Consider the following 25,035-nt stretch of genomic DNA (forward strand, 5'->3'; position numbering starts at 1 on the left):
CGATATCAATCCCTGGGGGACTCCACTTGTGAGAGGTTGCCACTTGGAAAAGGAGCTATTTATCAGTACCCTTTGGGTGCGACCTGTCAGCCAGTTCCCCACCCACTGCACAGACCACTTGTCTAGGCCATGATGCATTAATGTCTCCAGGAGGAGACTGTGGGGGACTGTATCAAAGGCCTTGGAGAAGTCCAGGTAGACAATGTCCACTGCCCGCCCCATGTCAACCAGGCAAGTCACTTTGTCATAGAAGGCCACCAGGTTTGTCAAGCATGATCTGCCTTTAGTGAAGCCACGTTGGCTTTTCCCAATCTCGTGCTTCATTTGACTTGTGATGGCCGCCAGGAGGATTTGTTCCATAACTTTCCCAGGGATTGAAGTAAGGCTGATGGGCCTGTAGTTACCTGGATCCTCCCTCGAGCCCTTCTTGTAGATAGGGGTAATATTTGCCTTTTTCCAGTCCTCTGGGACATCCCCCATTCTCCATGACTTCTCGAAGATTATGGAGAGTGGCCTTGCAATGATGTCAGCCATCTCTCTCAACACCCTTGGGTGGATGTCGTCAGGGCCCATTGATTTGCAGGGGTCAAGCTCCTGTAGTAATTCATGTACTAACTCTTCCTTCACTGATGGTGGGTCGGTGTTTGGTTCAATCAATAACTTATTTTGCCTTAGAGAAAATTATAAGAAATCATAAAGTCCTGAGAAGTAAGTTGTTTCCATTCATTAAATGCCCCCAGTCTTCAGGTATTTCTTAAAAAGTCTGTCAACGGCTAAGAACATACTAGCTTTCAACAAGTTTAATGAATAAATAATTAGGCTTTGTCATTTCATTATCACCTTTTTGAGTCTAAAGTAAATGGGTAGAATGTATTGGGAAGGAAAATCTCCAAAAACACACTGGATCTGGACTAGGCATTGAGCACACGAATGTGATTTAAAAGTATTTTTGAGCCAACTTTCAGACAGTATTCCTATCTTAATATGCCTAGTGAAAGGAGGAAGTAGGTCGAATGATTTATTTAATGAATTTTTACTTTTATCCTCATACTTAGCAGATCTTGCATTAATTGCTTAAAGGTTTGTTTGGGATTTTTGCTTGCTTTTTTTAGCAGCAGCTTTTAAATATTGATAATGTAAAAGACAGTAAAACTTAAGAAAGTTGATTCACAATGAAAATACTTTGGGTACTCTGGGCTTGTCCCTCTCCTGAGGAAGCTGGTATACCTCCTCTCAGAAGAGTACTAACTAAGATTTATTTCTTTGTTTATCAAAATTTGTATGACACTGAGTGTCTCAGTAGCAGACCTGCACTGGTCCACTCATCCATTTATTTTAAACTGGAGCAGTTCATGAAGACTCTACTCAAAGTTATTCTCTATGGCCAGCATTGCTGTAATGTCCTCCCTGCTTACCAGAGACTCCTCTGTTGCTGTGCTAGCAGCTCTTTTATGGAGGGATCCATTGCTGTCTTACACCATAATATCCGGACCCTGCCAGTATCAGCAAGTGAAAGAAGTGTTACAAGTGTGCCGGTGGGGAGGTACCCGTAGGGTTTCTTACTTCCTTTCCCTTGTCAGGCCCTTGCATCCCTCCCTTTCTGGAGGCCAGGTAGTCACTGTGGATGCTGTCCCTTGAGAACTTGCTCACAGGAGACATTGCAGGCATGCCGGCTCAGGAATAACCTGTCCCCCACTGTTTTTGAAGCGGATTACTGTAATGCTTTGGATCAACTCCAAAACTACCTCAGTTGTCACTAGCATCTCTTCCCACTTTAAAGAGTAAGTTGTGCTATAAATAGCAGTGCTAATTAGGCTCCATTTGTGTCCCAGTTCTCTCAACTCCTTTTGTCCCCTGTGACATGACAGTGGAGCGAGTGGCCGCAGGTGCTGACTGAGCAGCTGGCTGCGCTCGGGCAGGGTGCACAGCTCTGCTGGCATGGGGCTCCTAAATTTGGGTCTCCCTTCTACCCAAGTTTTCACCAAACTTGTAGGATCTTAATCATATTTGATACTTTCCCTCTTCCTTGTTCAAGTGTTGCTGAAGTTAACCAGCAAATTCAGACATCTGTGAGGTGGACAGGACGGGTAGGTCAGCCAGTGCCCTCACTTAAACTTTGTTTGCCATGCCTATCTAAAATCTATCCTTTTTTCCTAGGTGCCCTCAGAATTGCTTGCTGGCTGCCAGAACCCTGCCTCTCTGCCTTTTCCAGCCTTTCTGGGCCAGGCGGGCCCAGCCCCTGCTGAGCAGGGAATGGCCTTTTCTTTGTGACTAAGGGCAAGCAGCTTCCCGACCTCTGTCCTCCTCCCAGTAGTCCTTCCCTGCTGGGAGCCCAGCTCGGACCAAACCATAAACAATAATGAGCCATCAAGCCAGGAGCAGACAGTTCACGTAATTTCAAGGACAAGAGTGTGCTCTCTCCTGCCTGCAACAAACCACGTACAATATTCCTTCTTCCCTCCCTGTGTTAGTCTTGTCCTGGTTGCTGGCTGCTCTCAGGGACAGGATGTCTTCCTTCATATATTTGTATTCTTAGTTAAAAACTGAGTTTTCTATTGGGAAACGTGTCAGAACCCTCTTGTCGGATGAGAGGAAGGGATTGTGGAGTGGAGTACTCTAGAAGGAAAGGCTACATGTGCTTGGAGGGCAGGATGGGAGTGGATGATGGTAAGGTGGTGAGGTGGGGGGGCCTTGGTAGGTTGGAAGTGGGGTGGAAGATCAGGAGGGTTTAACACAATAGCCGCAAGTAGTTTGTAATAGCAGGGGCACTGAAAAAGGATAAATATTAAAAGCAGAGAATAAAGAAAAGTTTATGTGACGCATTAGAGCAGAGAAAGACTGTAGTTAGGAAATTTGAGAACAAATATGTGGATAAATCAGAAGGGCAATCAATTAAGAATGAAACATTTAGTGAAGTGGACAATTTAAGAACAGCTCAGTTAGTTAGGCAAGATAACCCAAGGAGGTAACAATTAATTAAACCAGCATGGGTTAAATTATAATCTCAGTTAAGAAGATCAAGTATCAGATGGAAGCAGATCACTTCAGTAAATTGAGGGTCCAGTTTCCATGGCCTATGTGAGGTATAAGAGAGGCTATGAAACTGTAAAAGGATAGGGCATTTTCATGCTACAAGATAAGAGGAATGGGAATAGTTTTGCTCTAGAGATGACTGTTAAAGTGGTGAGATTTGTTAGTAGAGTGATGAAGTATGTGGAGTACAGCCCACACGCTGCAGCTATCTCTGGTACCTGTCCTACTTAAGAGCTGTGGTAGGGAAAATGTCCATATGGTTAGCAATAAGACAGGAAAACAACATTTGTTGCTCTGTTTTTTTTTTCCTTCTGTGATTGCATGTTGCCAACTAGACAATCCACAGACTTGGCACCTAGTGAACTTTGTTTGCTGAGGTTTAGACTGTCCTTTGGGACAGCAGCAGCTCATGCTTAGGGATGATGAATTACAACGGGCAATTCTTCGACTTCTCGTGTCTAACACTGGGATTGGTTACTAAGGTTTTGAGGTGAGATTTTAAAACAAAGGCACTCTTTGTTTTCTCTGGATGCAACCCATGGCACTTATGCTGAGATGACTTTTCACTTGGTGTTCTAGTAGGGTTGTACACATTGTTGGTATTAAAATGCTGCATAGATTATATGTATTTAGAAACGGGCTCAAAACTGCCCTGTGCTGAGGATATTCAGCTACTCCAGAATACCTTTGCCACACTGCACTTGGCTAGTTTAGTTCCAAACTGTGGAACAGCTCTGGGAAGGTGAGGGATTTATGGGGGCAGTCAGGGAGCTTCGACCCTTCTGGTTGTGAACTGCCAGCACCTTCTGCAGACTAATCTCACTGGGTAGGAGGTGGAGTGGAAAGCGGTGAAATTATGTGTTCTCTTAGGTGTTCTCTCTGTCTGTCTCTCTCTCTCTAAATGTTGGGTTAACTTTTGTGCAACATACATCCTGCGGGTGAGAACATGAGTGTCTCACACTGATTGCAGAGACTACCATTTATCTGCCTGACAGGATCTGTTTCTCATGTTTACTCAGTAGCAGGAAGAAAAAACACAAACCCAGCATCTGTATTGCCCATTCATCATGAAATCAGTCCAGTGCTGTCCTGGCAAGCTGGGGAGGAAGGGTTCAGAAAGAGAGCGTGTCCTGGGTGACCATCTGTTTGGGCCAGGGACTGCCTCTGCTCCGTGTCTCTGCTATGGGACCTTTGTTTTTGACATGTAATTTCCACAATGCTCATAAATGATTACAAGCTACTTCCAGTCCAAACTGATGAGTTCAAGATCTAGCAATAAATTATAGAATCTGCTACTCTCCTTCCTCACTCCCCTCAGGATCTTGAATACCACTGTATCATGGGCCAAGGTGTCTATTGATTATCAAACCAGTGCTTCCTTGTTACTGAATAGTATATCCAGCTTTAAGTTGACCCAGCAATACCTGTATCAAAAATTATCCCTGACACACCCCAGAAATCTCCCAGGTTGCTTGCATCACTCTGTGTTGCCCTTCCTATATGTGCCTGGGAGATGTAAGTCTCCTAGCGGACCCAGAGTTTGTGATCCAGAGACTTCCTTGAGTTGTTTAAAGGAGTTTTCTGTTACTAGCACTGTGCCTCACTTTTCTGGAACTGACAACGTGGACGTCTGGGACAGGTTACTCATCTGTTTGTAGGAGAGATGGGGAGTTGCTCAAGACAACCTTCAGCTGGTGGTGAAGCAACAGAGCATCAGAGGCAGAAGGTGGATGGGAAACAAGAAGGTCGTTCCTCCCTTGGGCAGAAGAGTGCTACTTGACAGTGGTTGAAGGATGTCTCTTCTGTCTTGAAATAGTTTGTTCCCCATGATGATTACCTAGTGTGAGATGAAGGTGGAAGGTCTGAGCAGATGCACTACGCTCCAGCTTGCTGCTCGTTCACTATGGAGAAAGGCCCTGGTTGATGGAGCTCCAGCTGTGCAGAGTTTGCGTAATTCTTCAGGAGTAGTACAGCTCCTCTTCCCCTTTCCTGTTTAGTGGGATCGTTTGGACACGCTAGCCTGATAGACTTTGCATGGCTGTGAGTTTTATGTCTTGTTCACAAATGCTGGTTTAAAAATTCCCCTTTCAGTTCTTTTCAGAACCTAGTTCGTGTATTTTTTATTATTTAGATTTCTTTGGATTATGGGTAGTCTGTGAAAACTAGAGCGTGGCATCTAATTAAATGTAGGATTTCAACAGTCCTTCAAGCAAAAATAGTTTTCTGTGATATGTGGCCGTGTATGTCAAACACTTCAGGTTTTGCTTTTATTTAGAATTTCATAATGTTGCAGTATATATAGTTATTGCAGGCATTACAAGGTAGCATGTTTTGCATTGCTGTGGTATGCCGTGCAGCTATCTAAACAGCAACAGTTCATCTATTTACTACCTTAACTCTAATGAATTATGTAACTGGGTTTTTGAGAATAAAGAAGTCTAAGAAGGATGGAAAACTCTCAACCAGTGGAGCAGAAAGAGGAGGGAAAGTAAAACCCCAGACTTGAATTCCAACAGGAACATTTCCCATAGCTGTAGAGAAGCTGTTTTGCAGCGCTGGAACCCTAGGGTTTCCCAAAACCGCCTGCTCGGCGTGCATGCCTGTGCAGAGGAGGTGTGATTGTATAGCTGGGGGCAGGTCCGGCAGATGGCAGAGGCAAGAGAGGTAGATGGAAAATAAACATCTTGGCAAAGTTAGGTAGGAGTCATAGCATGTAGTAATCTCTGCAGTTTTGTGTTTGACAGGCTTTTAGGAATTCCTCTCTTGCATTTAGTGTTAACTTGTTAAAGGCCACCAGATTAGACAGAGGGCTGAATTGGATACATTGCTTTTTTTTTGCCAGGACTTAAGGCCTAGAAGAGCTTAGTACATAAGTCATGTTTATCCCCAGGGAAGCAGTTTGATTGCTCCAGGTAATGGGGTTTGTGCATTCCTGACTTATTCCCAGCAGCACAGAGCATAGTGAAGCAAACTAGTTAGATTAGGATAGACTGGAACATGGTTCCTGTCTCCTCCTCATGCCTTCTTTCTCACTGCTAAGCAACTGCCTGGTTTCTGTTTCTGCTGCTTCTTCTATGCCTCTTTGGGCAACCTTCCCATCCCCAAGCCCCCAGAACCAAACCTAAACCAGTAAACATTGTGGTGTGTTGTGAAACTCTGTTTTTGCCAGTGAGTGCTGCCAAATATCAGTTGTTTAATGGTAATGGCAAAATAGCATGCAATGAGTTGGAAGCTGGAGTTGTAAATGTGATGACCTTGATGGCTGAAGCTGTTTGGATTATGCTAAGGACTGTTTCAGAGCCCTGACAAGATGTAGTGATGGGCTGGTGAAATTCTGGGAGTTTTGGAGATGGGAGTTTTAGAAACTGTGCTTTCAGTGCCATGTGAATATTTGTCCTGAAAGGCCACATTTATGTTCCCTGATTACACTGGCAAGTTCTTTCTAGCTGTTTCGGGGAAGTGTTCAGGGGAATCCTGCCTGCTCTTCTTACAGTTTGGAATAGGTCAGATGATAAGCCTCTGCATGTCCTTCGAAAGCAGCAGTTGACTAATAGAAATGCAGAATACATGTTTAGAGGAAACACAGAGTGCTTAGGTCCTGGCTACTTAAGTCTGACACCAGGATATTCCCAATGTTTTATACACCCTGAAATCAAAGTGTATAGCTGTGGTGGTAAACAGTGAATTGGTGCTGTGACTGTAGCCAAAGGGACTTGGCCCAGGGTAGGTTACCAGAAAAGGAGTGGCGTGACTTAGAAATAAGTTGATGTGGGTGGAAAGTGGGAGAATGTCTACTGGACTCTTCCATACCTCCTGTTAGATACTAGCTAGGTTACTATGCAGTAGTGAGCATTGGTGAGAGTGGAGGTCTGAGTACATTTTAAGTAATCATAAGAGACATTATACATAGAGTTGTCAATAAGTTGGCAGCACTGTTGAGAGCAAATGGCAAAAGTTTACTTCTGCGTCAGCATTTTATCCTTTCTAATGAGGTGCTAGAGGGAGTAAGGCATATGGCTGTTACTGAGATATGTTCAGAAAGGAAAAAAAATATCACTTTCCTGTGATTGTGTTCCTATTGTCTAGGCCAGGGGAAAAGCAACAGATTTTAATCACCTATGGATATAGCAGACTGAGGTTCATCGCACTTACTTTAACTATCTAAAAGTTAAATTTGTCTGTTAGTACTCTTACTATAGTTTCCTCCTGCTATAAGTAATGAACAGGCAGAGGTACTTGCAGATACTGGCAGTTCTCTTCTGCCTTAGATACCTGTGTTACGGTGGAGGAAGTGCCCTTCTGTTGACTGTGGAAAGTCTAGATGACCAACATAAAATAGATGCCTAACTGTGTGGTGGCTGGGCTTTGGTGGCATGAGCATCTTAGGAAGAACACTGAGACTTGAAGCATGCCAGTAGACTGTTACATGAGTGCAAAATGGAGCATCAACCACTAAGTGCTCCTGCATTGTGAATCAAGTACTACAACACATACCTGTCACTCAGCCACCGAGAACAGAAGTAGGAGAGTTGAAAAAAGAAATCCTGTGGTCCACAAACAGGCTTAGCATTGGCTTATGTTTTTGCTTTATCATACCAGAGTCCCAGTTCTGCAGTATACCCTGCTGATCATCAAGAAACTTGATTTTTTTTTTTTTTTCCTGGGCCTTGAGAAGAGCAAGCTGTGAAGACAGAGAGGGTATGTTGTCCTTTGTTCCTGGGGCAGGTGTTTGGAGATGACTAGTGAAAGGATCTCAGGAGACCTTCCTTGTAAGAACAGACTCATTTCAACTTGGAGCTGGTGGGATCCTTTCTGATTTCAGTAAGCCTGTAGAACAGGCAATAGCCAGAATTCAAATATGATGGAGTTAAAGATGAGTGCAAGATGATTGCCATTTAACTTTTTTTCTCTGGCTTCACCAGAGGAAAAGAGCCTTAAAGAGACTTGGAATTGGAGCTTCTAATGAAAAGATGTTCCAAATCAGATGTGCCTTTCCTTTGTTTTAATCCACTTACTGCATTTAGCAAAGTCTTTGCATCAATGAAATTGGTTTTATAGCACGTAGTATGCAGGCAAGATTTAAAACACATTAGCAAAACTGCTTCAGAAATGAAGCCTGTAACGACAAACAGCGGAAATGCAAGTTCAAGGTATGTTTCAGGTAAATGGCTCCGTTTTAATCTGTGCTAATTTTACCATTCATTTTCAGCTCTTAGAAGCCATCTGTCAGCATACAGAAGGATCACTGAACTCAGTTCAGATGTATCTCTGGCTACTTGGCCAACTGATCAGCTGTTTTCAAAAGTGATGTTGATGGTTGCAGCAGTTCGGGCTGTAAGTGAAATCCAGTGTCAGTGCTTGATGGTGCATTAAATCATGGCTTTCACCCAAAATTGGACTATTACAGCTTAACTAGTGCAACGGGGGCAACAAAGAACACAGTTTTGTTGATGCCCTTTTCAAGAAAGCTAAAGCAAGGCATTAGTTGGCATTTATTGGGTTTTTTTACCCCTTCCCAGCCAGTGGAAATGTGATATATATGCCTGGAATCTCCATCATAATCCACGCCCTTTGTCTGTGAGAAATTTGTCTCACTCACTGTTTTCATCCAAATTAGACAGAATAATAGAAGTCTTAAATGTAGTCAGTTCTGACAAGTTTCATGAAAAACAGCAGCTGGATAGGTGAGGGAGATCAAACCCAAAGTTTCCTGTTTTGTTTGGCCTACTGTTTGGCTGATCAGCTCATCCTGTTAGCTGGCAGGTCATCTAATGGATGCTTCCCAACCAGGCAAAACTCACTCTGTCTCCTAAACAACTGATAGTTATGAAGTGTGGGAAGCAGTTTCTGAAAAGTGGGAGGAACAAGTTTGTCTTCAAAACAGAGCTTCCTTCAGTTGTAGATCTATTCATGTGTCTTTGATGGGTTAAAACTTCCACCAAAATGTGTAGCTTCATATGCCTATAAAAATACATTGTTCTTTCACGCCTGTTCATATGATACTTTTACATATTCCTGTCTCTATCACATGTATAGGCTATGGCTGCCTGGTTACCTACAGTTTTTGCATCAAAAAGCCCTCAGACTGACCAGTAGAGAATTATTCCTTTCCATTTCTGTGGTCTCAGTTTTTAGGCATTTCAAGATGTTTAAAGCTGTGAGGATTTTTTTTTTTTTTTGTCTGGCCAGTTCACCTTCTATGGAGGGGCATGACTTTAACTGATCCAATTAGTAAAAAGCACCCTATGGACTTTCTTGGAGCATGGGGGCACTTTTGAAAGAGGTATTATATAATACTTACGGGGCTTTTATCTGGGTTGCAAAAGCGGTTGGAGAAGTCACTGTAGTGTGATAATTGACTCCTTAGATCTAGGTGGTATGTATCATCACTCGAGATATTACAAGCTCAAATGTAAGATTAGAACTGCTCGATTTATTTTTAGTGAATCTCCTTCTTCTAGAAGAACACAGCCATCCTGTGCCCTTGTTGAAGCCAAATATTTCTTTGTGCTTGTAGTGGTGCAAAGCAAGCAGCAATTTTGCTGAAAGGAACACAGGAAGGTGGTAAGAACAACTCATTTTCCCCCTGCAGCAGCACCTCCATGTATTGTAACTTATGTCTGAGTTGATGGTTCTGCTATTTTGCAAGACAGCAATACATTAATTTCACCTCATCTCTGTGAAGGCTGCTCTCCTCCTGCCAGGTATATAAGATAAAAAAAAGAATAGTGTATGAAGCAATTATCTGTTCCCCCTGCCCCACTCCCCTTTGCCTCTGAATTCTCTCTGACAAAACTTATCAGTTTATGCAGTTGTGCCATTTCATCTTTCTGACAGCCCACTGTGAGGGCTGTATGAGAAGAGCTGGAAGACCATCAGATGAGGCTGCTGGCAAATAGCATCCTTCTGTGAGATGCTGTAGATGGGCAGAAGACCTACAGTCCCTCCCTCACAGCTTGCGTTAACTGCAGGAGCCTTGATAGGCTTTCTCAGGCCTGGAGCAGCAGGTCTGGCTTTGTGGACTGAAATTAAACTACCAAACTTAGATGTCTCTGTCTAAGGCAGTAGGTCTCTTTATGGTCATTGGACAGGAAATAGGTGTCTGTTTAGTTTGAGATGAATCACACCCTGAAGGAAACTATCTCCACTATGAAGAACCCTCAGAGTAACTTGGTTTACATTTCAAATACTGTAAATGAGGTGAGATGAACCCTGTGCCTTCTCTGGGACGGGCCCTCAAGCACAGTTGTCATATTTAGGGGCTGGTGGTGGGGGCATTAGCAAAGCACAGGAGCAGTCTGGTGCAGTGCCAGTGAATTCCAGCATCATGTGAGGTCACTTCTCTTGAGCTGCTGGCTGCTGCCCAGAAACCATCAACTCGTGCTCAAGTTTATCTCTTCTCGAGGGAATGTGGCTGTTCGTCGCAGTTCCTAGGTGAGATGACACATCACTGCTGCTCTCTCTCCTGGATGTGTTTGGGGTTTCATTGGGAACAACACAGACAACTCAGAGGCATCCTGCATTCCAGTATATTTACAGCACGATTAATAAAGCAGCGCTACAGGGCTGTTTTTGTTATTGCAAGTCACAACTTGTGGTGGTTTTGATATATATAGTTCTTCATACATCTGCTATGAGAGTCTTAGAAAAACTTAATCTGACCAAATACTAGAATTCATACTCTATAGTTCATACATTATAATTTGTGTTTCAAAGCTTATAAGCAGGCTTTGTGCATAGCAGTTTGAAGCAAGTTTGCATGAATCAAAATGTATTTTCTCTGAAAAGAGTCTAACAACTCTGTGTTTCAATAGCTTTCCAGATCAAATCTGCTCAGTTTGTAAGTAAAAGAATTGGCAGAAGGAAAGGTAAACTTACGTCTTGTCAGATGTTCAGGTAGACTTCTGTTCACTGAGAAATATCCAGAACTATTAATTTGGCAGTTCATAACAAATTATCCAATGCTTTGCAGTTAAAATTCCTTTAAAAAGTCACATACAGCTCTACTGCTAAGCTAATGAAGGTGGTTTTCATGAACTGTCCTTATTCTGAGAAGTATCTGTGGTCTCTGCAACATCTTTCCTTTTGTGCAGGCTGCAGCGCCAGGCAGTTCAGTACATGATTTGCTTTTGCCTGTGACCTTTTTATTATCCTGATATCTTTCTTTTCTTGAGGAAGATGGGGGAAGTATGACATGATCCCTGTAAAGTTCAGGCACCAGGAATTGCTGCAGGGGTCATTGAAATAGGTTGAAAGTTTCATAATGAGAAACAATATATTAATAAATGTGAGGAGAGAAACTGTCATGACATCAGTCTTCATAAAATCTTATCATATTGCTGAAAGCTTGGCTGGGAAGTAGACCAGATTATCTCTCTGTTCTGCTCTGTGATGTCCACTCTTTTTCATATTTCTTTTTCATTGCATTTAGACCTGTTCTTCCAGGTTAGGTTACTGGGGGATTTTCAGAAACGAACCTGTGCAGAGCAATATATTCTTGATTTGGGTGTTGTTTTTGGCAAAGGTCGTAATTTTAGTTAGAGCTTAAACTAGTACTGCTTTCCCAAAAAACCCAATCTGGTATGCTTTTGTGAATATCAAGAGCATTTGCATTGGCTGTTCTCTTATTCTTTTGGTACTTGTCCATGATGTTCCCAGGAAGGCAATTTTAAGATCATATTCCTGAATAGTTGTGCTGAGGGTAGTTTTAAATTTCATCTGAGGTGGGGTGGAGTCTGCTATAGAGAGGAGTGGTGCCAAAATACTTGACAAGGCTGAAGCCAGTTCCATTCTTGATGTGAAGGAGAAGGACCACATGGCCCTGTGTTTTGTGACTTGGAGTACATTCAGTGAGTCCCTTAGCGTCTGGTGCTAGCAGAAAGGTGACAGCCTCTTCCCTCCCTCTCCCTAGTAAATTCATAGCGGTTGCTTGTGTTCTACCCACAGCTTTGGTACAGGGGCAGTTAGGCATTTGAAGCAAGAGTTTGATGTGTGTGATATCTGCCCTGATAAGAGCATTACGTTCCACTTGCAGTTTCCTTACGTTTGCTGTCTTCTGCCCTGCCGAAAGTGCAGGCTAGCATGCCTTGAACAGTAAGGTACTTTAAACACCATGAAAACTACAAAGCCTCAGTGTCATCTTCAGGCTAACTCCCCATTACAAGTATTGTATTGAACTCTTTGGGAAAGAGAAATTCAATGTGTGTGACCAAACCCAACTAATGATGCTTTCACAGAATATTCAGAAGCCAAATGCCAACTTCAGCTACAAGCTCATGTGACTGCACTGGCTGTAATTCTGTCAGTGATTTTACTGTTACTGAATGGCTTCTGTAGAGCCATAAAATTCTCAGGCTGTCAGCTTGGAGCAAAAAATGGCCACAAGTATAGCCATTATGTGGCTATGTGAAAGGGCTCTCTTACAGCTGTAAGCATTAGCTACTTCCTACTGTTCCTACTGTTGGAGACTGCATATGGGGCTAGATTTTTTTTTTTAACCTTCTTAGATGGTGATGGTGATTGGATGGATGAACTCAGGATGTGTCCAGGTGTGAACTTGCTCAGATTAATTCTCGATCCTCTGCATTTCTTTTAATCACTGATCTGCAAGGCAACATTAAAATATTGTTGATAAATTTTTCAGATGAGAAAAGGAGCAGGGCAGCAACTGATCCAGGGGACAGGCCAAGGAGACACAGCAGCCTGGGTTTCCTGCTAAGCTTCCTAATTTTCAGTAGAGCTGTATGTGAAATCTCCCATTTAGCAAACCAGAGTGCAGGTTGCAGTTACAGATGGATGTCTCCATCCTAGGAAGCATTGGCAGTGAAAAGACTGCTAAACAGTTAGTCAGTTAAATGTGCTTTGGCCTTGGACATGGGACTGATGGGTAATAACAGAGAGGTCATTTTGTCCCTATAGTTGGCAGGGGGTGACTACCCTAGAAATGTTATTTCCAAGCTGGGAATATTTAGAGGTGGATTTTGAAAAGGAGATAATAGCCAGAGGAATGATGGAAGGAATAAAAAACTTTGTTCAAAGTGAGAAATTCAGGAAACTTCACCTTTTCCACTCATCAGAAGGGAGGGTGAAATCTGAGAAGCCAGGGATCTCTTAAGGGAGGGGGAAAAAGTAATTTAAAAAATCAGGCAAAACTTGAAGTGCCAAAAATTCAAACTCTAAACTGGGTGCAAATTTGTTAAAGGCAAGATTTTAACAATTAAGCAACAATTGTGGTTTCTCCCTAGCCACCAAAACTTCTTGCAAGAACATGGGGATGTATTTTTCTTACAAAAACATTATGCTGAAGACCTAATTTAGAAAACTTTAGGATTAGATTTTGAGACTCATACTGTTGAAGGTGGTCAGACCAGTTGTGTTTCAGAGCCTCTGTTGACATTAATCCCAAAAGTATTTCTGATAGGGTTGTTAGCCCAGGGTCCCTTAAGCATGCATGTGCTGGGAAGTAGGTATTGATTTAGTTGAGGAGTCCACAAGGCTACCGGGAGGTCCACCTGCCTCTACTGCTTCTTCAGCAGCACCTTAAATCCCTGGTTGTGAGCAAAGGCCCAATGGTTTTGGCTTGACACTGGCTGATGCTCCAAAGGCAGATTAATTTTTTTCTCTAATGAGAAATTCATTTGATCCTAAAGCAAAACATGGGAAGTTGAGGTAAACGTGAATTGCAATGTAAAGAAAAGGAGGTTTAGGTCAGACCAAATCCTGCAGTCTTGTGCTGTCAGCTCCTGGCTCCATTTTGTAGTCACCAGATGTAGGCAATCGTGATACCAGCTAAACCCAGGCAGCTGAGCAGTCTGACTAAAGCATTTGGTTTGACCAATTATTTTTATCTCAAACTTGAACCTGAACCTCTGTCGTTATTTTTCTGCTGCCATTGAAGCCAAACTAATGGAACAGTAATAATAAGTTTTGTGTTACCATTTTTGAGCAATGGTAATCAATGCCCTTGTTCAGCATGGGGACTGCTGGTACTTGCTCGGACCTGCGGAGCAGCACCAAGCTGTTGCTTCTCCTGTTCTCTCCCCTTCCCGTGTGTGCAGGATCATCCTTCACAGGGCACTGCTCTACAGACCTGGATGGGGTCCTGTTCAGTGCAAAGTTCAGCAAGTGTGTATGTGTGATTTGCTGTAAAACTGCTATCCCCTTGGGACAGAAAAAGGGGTGTTGGTAGTGTTACCAGTGTCGGGGCACCAGCCTTAACAGCCCTCACCAGCCTCACCTGGGACCCTTACCCTTGCACCCTGGATGCCATGCTATGCCATACATCCTCTGCCCATTGCTCCATTTATGATCAAGCATAAGCTTTCAGTCCTTCTTCATGAAGCTGCCCCCTTCTTGCTGCTGCCTGACAAGTGGTTCCCCATCAACCTGGTATTTTCCTCATTGATATACTACATCCCCCTTGCATGGATTTAAAAGGAAAAATCTGAGAGGAAGAATTTTGCTATCCCTCCCTTACACAGTGATGGCAGCGCTTACGTGCTTCATGTAGTGCATCATCACAAGGCAGGCATGGCAAAGAGAGCTGGAGAAGTGGTGGTGTGCTGGCGAGGCAGGACCTGCTCCATCTGTGGAGAAGAGATAGCTAAAGGGCTGTAACCTCCTGGCCGACAACCCATGCTGTGGAATTACCCATTTCTGCTTTTAGATGTTCTGTTTGGCCGGTTTTAAGCCATTTGGTATGTTTGAACTAGCTATTGAGTCATTATTGGCTGGGACCGGAGTCAAACCAGGGTGAGATTAAGTGTTAACTGGCTGCAAACTGAAATGAGGCTGAAAAGTTCATTAATTCAAGATGAAGAATAAGTAGTTTAGGATTTTTATGCAAGCTCTTTCCCTGACTTTATGTTATAATTTATGTTTAGACTTTGTAAGGAGGTGTGGCTTCCTCTCTGCTTTTAGGTGGAGGAGGGTGCGCCTTTATTAGCCTTTGGTCAGAAGTGGGCTTTTGAGGCAAATCTCCCGATTGTCGCCAGTTATTGCACTTCAGTAATGCCCTCAGTGTGCTACAGCCACTCACAGGCTCTTTATGGAATCAGTCCAGAGTTAGTCTGCAGTAAATCCCATTAAAATAAGGTAACGTGGATGTAGGATCCTTGGCACCAACTGTTTTGCTCTGCTTCTTTCAATGTGGAATGTCTGCTGGTATAACCTCAGCAAAGTGTGTTGCGGGGATATGGCTAAGGTCTCAAAACAGCTGCTCAGCTCCCACCTTGTGCACAGGTTGCTGCTTGAGACAATATGCAGGGCCACTTCAGAGCTAATGCTGCCTTGTAGTTAATGACCTACTTGGTGCCCAATTCCGGCTCAAATCTTAGAGGCCTGAAGTGAGATTCTCAAGTAACTTTTCTCCTGCTTCTCTCACAAGTAGGGATTTGTCCCTTAAGTGCTCTCAGAGATGAGGGCTCCCAGTGCCTTTTCAATACCAATATTCAAGTTGTTTAATTCCTTTCATACACAGGTCTCCTCTGAATTGGAGATAACTTTGAGTCAAAGGTATATTATTTATGTCCTGTGAGTGAAGGAATGCTTGCAGTGAATAGAGATCTCTGGCTAAAAGCTGCTACATTTTTGCAAATTCTATCATAACGTGTTAGCTGTATGTTTTGATCAAGCTCAGCAAGTCAGCTCAGACTCCCTGATCCTGCAAAGTACCCTGCTTTAGGTTCGCCTTTGAATCCATTCTGCTTTTTAATGCACGTTTTCCTATGGAGCTTTCCTCACTTTGTGATTTGGATCAGAAAGAGAGACTGAATAATGTGATACTTTTAATAATTATTCTTTTCTGACAGAAAGCACATGTGACTGCACAAGGCTTTTGTGCTAATACATACAGATGCATACTTGAACTAGTGACCTGCCTTTCTGTGGACCTTTCAGGAGGCACCTACCGCTTTTCATAATAGGTTTATTAATGAAGGATTCAGTGGTAACTGGAAGAATTAATTTTTGGGGAGGGGAAAGTGTAGATACATATATCTAGTCTAAGAGGTGGGGGGAAGGGAGGAATCATACAAAGAGCTGTTCCATAGCTCATCTGTTTACCCTGGCTAAGGAAAGATTCATTAATATAAATCATTCCCTAGATACTTTTCCACTGAGTTATCAGTTATTTTTGTGCTTCTTGCTCAGACCAGAGTTCCAGAGAAGGTATGAATTGCAGGATTTCACTTGGAAGTTTTGAGTTTGTTTTACAGTTGTATAACAAACAACAATATGTAGAGTTGAGGTTCCAGCTGATCTTGGATTACCTTATGCTTTCTTGAAGAAATTGCTGTGGGGATCGATAATACAAAGAAAAAGAGGGGAAAGATAGGCAAAAATTATTTTCTTTCCACTTGGCAGAGAAATAATTTTCCAAAGGCTGCAACAGAAAAATCTCCACTCTCAAATCTTGTACTTGGAACAATGTTCCATGCCTGTCTTAAACTGTTTTGCAAAGGTTATTTGGCAAGAGATTTCAAATTTCCTCTAGCCTGAGTTTCACAGTTCTGTGATGAAGGCTTTATTTGGGCACCAGCAGGAGGATGATGTGAAGCCTTTCTGTGGGGGGGTATAGGTAGACCCATTGGTGTTTCTAGGAATGGAATTTGCCAATATGGCTAACATGTTGCTCTGTTCTGCTCAAAGGGAGGTTAGCCAGCTCTGTAATGGGCAATCTAAAGGGGAACAGTTCCAGAATCACAGAACTGCTGAGGTGGTAAGGGACCTCAAACAATCACCTGGTCCAACATTTTGCGGGAAATGGATTCTAGATGTGATTATTTCCTCTTGTGTCCAATCGGAATCTCCCCAAGAGCAATTTGTGTCCATTCTCCCTTTTGTCCTCTCCATGTGACTCTGTGTAAACAGGGAGCCTCCATCTTCTTTGTAACTACTCCCTAAGTACTGGCACATGGTGATGAGATCCCCTCTAAGCCTTCTTTTCTCAAGGCTGAACAAAGCCAGCTCTCCCAGCCTATCCTCATACAGCAGCTTCCCAGTCCTTTGATCATCTTGGTGGCCCTTCTCTGGACCCCTTCCAGCCTGTCCACATCCTTTTTGTACAGCGGGGACCAGAACTGTACACAGTACTCCAGGTGTGGCTTGACAAGCGCTGAGTGGAGCGGGATGATGACTTCTTTACCTCTGCTGGCGATGCCCTTTTTGATGCAACCCAGCATCCTGTTGGCATTCTTGGACACAGCAGCAGCCCACTGTTCGCTCATGCTGAGCTTTCTGTCCACCAGGACCCCCAGGTCCCTTTCCACAGAGGTGCTGTCCAGCCAGGTAGATCCCAGTCTGTACTGCACTCCCGGATTATGTTTTCCCAGGTGCATGATCTTATACTTCTCCTTGTTGAACTTCCTAAGGTTCTTGCTGGCCCACTCTTCCAGCCTGTCCAGATCTCCCTGCAGAGCAGCTCTCCCTTCTGGAGTGTCTACTTCCCCACTCAACTTGGTGTCATCAGCAAACTTCATCAGGCTACACCTGATGGCGTTATCCAGATCATTTATAAAGATATTGAATAACATTGGGCCCGATATCAATCCCTGGGGGACTCCACTTGTGAGAGGTTGCCACTTGGAAAAGGAGCTATTTATCAGTACCCTTTGGGTGCGACCTGTCAGCCAGTTCCCCACCCACTGCACAGACCACTTGTCTAGGCCATGACGCATTAATGTCTCCAGGAGGAGACTGTGGGGGACTGTATCAAAGGCCTTGGAGAAGTCCAGGTAGACAATGTCCACTGCCCGCCCCATGTCAACCAGGCAAGTCACTTTGTCATAGAAGGCCACCAGGTTTGTCAAGCATGATCTGCCTTTAGTGAAGCCACGTTGGCTTTTCCCAATCTCGTGCTTCATTTGACTTGTGATGGCCGCCAGGAGGATTTGTTCCATAACTTTCCCAGGGATTGAAGTAAGGCTGATGGGCCTGTAGTTACCTGGATCCTCCCTCGAGCCCTTCTTGTAGATAGGGGTAATATTTGCCTTTCTCCAGTCCTCTGGGACATCCCCCATTCTCCATGACTTCTCGAAGATTATGGAGAGTGGCCTTGCAATGATGTCAGCCATCTCTCTCAACACCCTTGGGTGGATGTCGTCAGGGCCCATTGATTTGCAGGGGTCAAGCTCCTGTAGTAATTCATGTACTAACTCTTCCTTCACTGATGGTGGGTCGGAGTTTGGATCAACCAGCAATTATCTAGCACCTTGTCTAATTGCACCTTGAAAACCTCCAGCAATGGGGACTCTGCTACGTACCTGGGGAAGTTGTTCCAGGGAATGATTGTTCTCACTGTAAAAAATGTCTTTCTGATATCAGAATGAAACCTCTCTCAGTGCAATTTGTACCCCATTGCCCCTTATCTTGTCCGTGTGGCTCCTTGTGAAGAAAGAGCATCCATCCTCTTTGTAACTGCCCTTCAAGTACTGGAACACTGTGATGAGGTCCCCCCTGAGTCTTTTCTTCTCCAAAGAGAAAAGACCTAACTTCTTAAGTGCTTCCTCACAGGGCAGGTTTTCCAGCCCTTTGATCATCATCATGTCTCTCTTTTGGACCCTCTCCAGACTGTCTGTGTCTTTCTTGAATTGTGAGGTCTAGAACTGGACACAGTTTTGTCCTAGACTTCATTAATTTGGGGTTCACTTACGCACCCAGCCACAGTGCTTTACATCTTTTCTGAAATACCTATTTATGCAGGTGGAGTAGTTCAGGTGTGTATGGAGAAAACACACAGAAGTGTAGCACTTCAGTCTGAGCAGCAGCACGCTCTGTGGTTGAGAGTCCCGTACCCTCACAGTATAAGGTCTGGATATGTGGTGGAGCCTCATGCTCTGCAGTGCAGTGCTGTGGGGTCAAATTGACAAAATATTGAGATTTTGAGCCGTGAAGCACTCTGTCATAAGCTTCTGATTGAGTCTTTATAAAAATCACTCACCTCTTTGGCTGCCTGTGGAGACAGAGGGCTGCTCAGCTTATTACAGCGGGAGGGCTTTCCTAGCAGCTCTTCATAGAAGCTGACTCTTGACTTACAACAAAATGCGATATGCAGTTACCTTGTGTAATTTACTTCCTTTTAACAGTTGAATCTGCCTGCATGTCAGGTACAAAGGCTACTCTCAGGTACCTGTTTTAGGACAGGAATGGACCTCCTGCCCTCAATCCAGCTTCCCTGTGCTTGCATCCTTGCTGTCTGTTGAGAGCCTTCCTCCATGTGAGGAGGTGTCCCAGGTGCCGGGGGGGTATCAGTGGGGGCAGCACGGCCCTGGAGCCAAACCAGAGCAAATCACTTAACTTCCCCAGTGAGGAAAGCTAACAAATAGCACTAACACCCTTAGGTTTTCTGTTTGCCTTGCAACATTTTCAAGCTGTTTGCTAAGATTACAACAAATTTACTCTATTATTTTCATCAAATATTCAGTTGATCTATATTTTGGAAAATAGTATTCACACAGTTGCAAAAAAGTATTAACTTGTGGCAAAATAAATTTTTGATAGGGGAAAATATTGATTTTTTTAAAAAATATAAATTTTTAGAGAAGAAAAAACAGCTGTAAAACTTCAAAAATCCTACAAAATTTGAATATTTCTGTAAATGACTTAACGGTTTTGAATAAAATCTCCTCTTTCACAGAGGACAACAGCTATATCAAGCATTTTAGTATTCACTAATAACTGATGTTTTCCTGCCTGCCACCTGCAACTCTTATGCAGCCACTGGAAATGGTATCTGTCTCTTTAGGATTCCCTTTAAAATAAATAAGAAATATAGGTAATAATATCTTAATATACTGTAATGGCATAATTCTGCAATGTATATTTTACATACATCTATTACATATAAAAACTAATATGAGCATCACCCTTCCTATAGACAGCTACTCCATGCGGGCTTCAGAAAGATAGGATATTCCTGTCCTGCAGATGTCTAGAGCTTTTCATTGTTCTGTATTTTAGGCTATTAATTGCTGAGTTTGCTGTGATACAGGATTTTTGTTCACTACAACCTTCAACCACCTTGCCAGCTCTCAAATTTCTACTGAAGCTGAGTAATAAGTATTTTGGGGAAATGAATGTGTAAGAGGATATGCAGTTTCATCGAGGAAACAAGAAGTGTAATATCCACTATATATATGTGTGTGTATATATATCTCTCTCAGACTGGGATGACTCAAGTTGGACCTCAGTTAGGAGTCAGGCTCTAATACTGCTGTGAATGTAGCACAAGGTTATTTAGTAACTGGAGAGAGATGCCAAATTTTTCCATACTTAACTTACGTAACTGTGCAGTTTTAGGAGGCCTGCTCTTCATGATCCAAGGTTTGGTATTGAATTTTCATATACCTTGGATTTTATTTTCAGAGGAGCTTCTCTGGTTTCTATATGCGTTGGAGACCAGTTTTTTATTCATTGGAATAGGTTGTAAAGGATGATGTTTCTTTTGCTGAGCCTTGGTTCTATTTCTATGCCACTCAAAAGTGAAGGGGGGGTTTAAATTTATTACTATTTCTGAGATTTTCTGAAATAAATCGGGTTTTCTGGCCCTTTGGTAAGTAAAAAAAGAGTCACCAATGGTTCATCTGCTGGCTGGGAAGATGAATGGCTTGCTTTGGAGCATCTGAGAGCAGCAGGATCTCAGGTGTGAGGGGTGGTCATTGGAGAAGGTGTGATAAGGCTCTAGTTAACATGGCTCTTTCTCTTGGTTGCCTTCACTAGGAAACTGCTGGAAGAATGCTGTGACCCTGGGCAGCTCTTTGCTATGACAAAGCTGAACTCCCCGATGGGAAAGAACCTCTGGTTTGATGGGGAATTTTTATATTCTTTCACTATTGACAATGCAACTTACTCCCTCTTCCCACAGGTTAGTAAGCTTCTTTTTCCTTTTCACTTTAAGTGTTTATATACTAAATGGTAACATGGTACGAATGAGAATAAATAGGCTAAATGCTCATCAAGAAATGTAATCTTTGTTTCTCAATACAAAACTGTCTCCTCTGCTTTTTTACTTCCATGTTATGAAAATTATAAAACATTTGTATGCATGTTAATATTTCCCTGGCCACTTTTCAGGTGTGTGGGTGCACACAAGGGATGAGGTTGAGCCACTCGTCTTGATTTTTTAAAATGCTAAGTACTGGCTATTTTAAGAAGGTGATTTCTGCATTGCAGTCAGTGATCAAGCTCACTGGGAGCACCTCATCTAGGATTGCTTCAGTTCAGGTCTGTTTAGCTAAGATGTGACAGTGCTTTGTGTGAAGGTGTCCAAGTTACTTCCAAGTTAATGAAGTTTATTGATGGCAAGAAACGTGAGCCCAATAACAGAAGCCAACAACTTGACTTTGTCGATTCTTACTGTGTTTTGAATATTAGAAGTGGTTTGTTGTTCAGCAAAGGTGTCTTGGGTTAAGTGCAGGGGTTTTGAGCACTGGGAGTTTGTAATACTGATCTAGGCTTCCTGCATTTTTAGTTAATAGATGAGCTGATGTTAAATAATGAGTTTATTACATTGAATTTTGTATGTGGAAGGAGAGATGTTTTATGTGGCTACACATTTAAAGAAAGCCAAACATCTGGATGTATTAGTTGATTTACCTGTTACTTTAATTTCTCAAAGTTAAGGCATAGGTATTTATTAAGCCTCCCAGTGAGCGTTGAGTCATTCGCACCGGGCTTTTCATTTGTTGCGGTTTCAGTTAAACATGTAGCAGACTTCTTACTTGTTAAACTCATCCTGCAAATAAAACATAAAAAAAGTTGGGTTTTTCTGGAAAAAAAAGTAGATTCCAGATGTCAACCACAGAGCTATGACTCTGAGTGAGTTTCTTTTAGTGGAGAAAGAGTGAGGGGAAGCTGCAGTGTAGGCAAGAGGAGATGGGAACAGCCACTTTCTGTGTTAAGACATCATCCGGAGGAGCAGCGTTACAGCTGAGTCTTGTTTAGGCTGCCAGTCCGCTGTCTTCTCACTCGGCTGTGCCTGTTGCAATGAACCGGTTAATGGACCTCAGTCTCCCTCAGGCTGCTCCCCAGCTGCTGCGTCCTGGCAAGCTTAACCAACAAGTAGATGCTGAAATGTGTGTGGCGAGTGTTTTTTCCTGCGGTACAGCTGGAAAGGGGCTCCCTGGCTGGAGTGAATTTCTCTCCCTGCCTTTGAGACTGGTAGAAAGTTTATGATGTGTCACAAAGTAGCAGCTGTAAATCTTTTTTATGGTGATTAGTATGATTTGTTGCTACAATATTGCACCATTTATTGGAGAAAACTGAAATCCTTGGCAAGCTGTGAACTTTGTACGGCATGAAGATATTGGCAGCAGCTGCTCAAAATGTGTACATCCCTTCCAACTTTTCAGAAAAGCCCTACCTGGATGGCACAGGGAGGCTGCTATTTTGTGGTGGATTTGGGATTATAGATTTGGTTTTCTTTGGATTAAAACCTAATGCTCTGCCTGGCCACAGTGGTGTCCTACATCCTCTCAGAAAGGAGCAGAGTACTGGATTGGCTCCTTCAGAGAGGTAGATGCTGGTTAGAGAGGAAAGACAGTCTTGGGAACTCCAGTGGTTCCCAGGCTCCCAAGCTCGGTCCTCAAAGTTTATCAGTTGTCTGGATCGAGAGTGAGGATCTGGGAAGTGCTGGAGAGACAAACTGCTGAGGGACAACATGAGCTAAGGAGTTGGGACTTCAGTGTCCCTTAGGCTTGCCAAACAGGCTGCCAAGAGGATGGCTAGATGCTATTGTAGGGGTGGTGGTGGAAAAGGTGAATTTTTATGATGTTCCAACCCTAGAACAATGCTAGAAAGCAGCTCTAGCACCAGTGCCAGAAATGCTATTCCTTCAATGAATTGATGGGCAGTTCACTTCTGACAAGTGCTACTCACTAGTGTTCCCTCTTTTCTTGCAAGTACCACTGCTTCTAACTTGATGTGTTATTCCTATGTATTTTGCACAGAGGAATTTTGTAAACGTTTATCCGATGAAATCCTGCTAGGCTTAAAAGCTTAGGAAGATTTATTTGCAGTAAATTCTTAAACGAAGTATTTTTCTGCCTCTCTCTCTGTTTCAAGAAAAATACTCGCCTAATTTTTCAGGCTTCTGCTTTGAAGAACAGTGTCTATTAGCTTGCTAGCAACTAGAAAGTGATTTTTGTGAAGATGAATATTCCTTTCAAAAGTATCCAGAAGCTTAAAACCACTCATAAAATATGGATAATACCCTGAAATACTCAGGGGATGTAATAGGAATGTAAAGGGCTGCAACTATGTTGATATAATCGGAAAAAAATTTCCTCCGGAATAAATAAAAAAGGCTTGATCCACATCGATGTGCTGGGCTTAAGCCATTTTGTGCTTGCAGAAGATTTCTCAGTCCTGAACCAGTTATATGAAACTTGCTATATTTTATGGCATAGAATAAGCTGGCTATGCATCAATGGAGACTTATACAGAAATAATGTAAGTATGCCAGAACTTAGTATGTAAAATGTCACTTATTTTTGAATGTGGACAATACAAAACAGAATATTTTTTCTTCTGAGTAATCTGTAAGGTTCTTACAGCTGTTTCAACATTTTCTGATGGAGTGTTTTTCCAATAAAAATGCTATTTCATCAAAATATAAATTTCGTATCAGTTCATTGGTTTTTCAATTTTTCTTTGAAGTGAAAAGGTTAAAAGGTTTTGGTGGTGTTATGACGTTTCATTTTACCGTTTTTTGAATGTAATATTTCAACTGTTTCTTTTTATCAGCTCCGTTGGTAGCTTTTTTGGTTCTCAGACTTTGCTTGATTATATTCTTCTTCCTTTTATTTTTTTTAACTTTTTGATTGGCCAAGGGAGAAATTTGCAAAAGAAAAAAGCTTTTATGTGGAAATAATCACTCAGTGTTTCATTTCAGTTTATGAAAACAAAATCTGAAGTTGCAGAGTTTTGCATGAACCAACAGTTCCGGCTGCTGGAAGTGGCTTCTCTTACTCTCCCCCTCTCTGTGTCATTTTTCCCCTGATTTCTAGAATTGCATATTTTTGACATAGAAATTAAATACTACACAGACGGCACCATCTTTCCCATCCTGGAGAGAAACTGCTAGTGGCTCATTGTCAATACCCAACAGTCAGGAGAAGATGCAGGGCAGACATGGCTCATCACAGAAGATGGCCTAGCGTGCAGTGACGGCGGCCATCCCACCTACACCTCACCTCCCAATATGTACTACGGTAGCGTTGCCTGGAGCTGTTGGATAATGGAGTGTCATTTCAATTAAAATCAGACATTTCTTGACAGCAGCTTTGTTGTATCACTTGCTGTGATGTACCGCATTATCTCCCGCTCTCTTACAAGACAAAAAGTGTAGAGTCTGCATATAACTGTAGGTGTAGTTTAATATTAACAATGAGAGGTTATTCCTACTGCGTACCTGCCACTTTTCTAAAGCTTTTCACGTAGACTCGAAGTTTCAATATTAACCAGTAGTTTTGACATGTATCTGGGGTACTGAGAGTTCAGAGGTGCAGGTGACCCTACTACAGTTGAGATCAGTGACATGGTTGGATAAACCTCTGGATAGCCAGGCTGCCACGTCTCAGGTTGGCCACTAAAGTCCATAGGCAACTTGTAAATGTATTTCCTCTCCATTGTGGTCCAACTAATATACAGAAAAAAGAACCGTGTGTTGGTGAGTCCTCAGGAGTCCTGTCCTGGACAGGACAGAGACATATAACCTCCTTGCTCTTCAGCCTGGAAGTTTAGCCATGCAACTCTGGTCCTGTTGTGTTGTATTGAGACACAACTGAAGGCATGACTAGCATTTTCCACCCTTTACTGTCTGGCTAGAATGGAAGTAACCAGGCTTCCATATATTCCTGCAGTAATTTTTAGATGCTATGAGTAAACATGATGTAACCGCAGGAGTAGCTGGAACGTAACTCAGAGCCATGTGATAGATGAGTGTTAGTTCACATTTCTGCTTTTGAGTTAGAGAATAAAACAATCCACAGGTTCAAATGCTTTTTC

The 25,035-nt window shown here is 42.7% G+C and overlaps 1 protein-coding gene across 1 annotated transcript in view; it reads left to right on the forward strand.

Moving 5' to 3' along the window:
- ST8SIA1 (ST8 alpha-N-acetyl-neuraminide alpha-2,8-sialyltransferase 1) overlaps positions 1-25,035 on the forward strand; it is a 129,783-nt gene that overhangs the window by 13,918 nt on the left and 90,830 nt on the right. Inside the window, exon 2 of the mRNA XM_064459991.1 lies at positions 20,749-20,893. Within this exon, the coding sequence (XP_064316061.1) occupies positions 20,749-20,893 (145 nt within the window). The remainder of the gene's footprint in view (positions 1-20,748; positions 20,894-25,035) is intronic.

Source organism: Phalacrocorax carbo, chromosome 1 (genome assembly GCF_963921805.1).
Source record: "Phalacrocorax carbo chromosome 1, bPhaCar2.1, whole genome shotgun sequence".
In the NCBI taxonomy this organism is placed as follows: domain Eukaryota; kingdom Metazoa; phylum Chordata; class Aves; order Suliformes; family Phalacrocoracidae; genus Phalacrocorax; species Phalacrocorax carbo.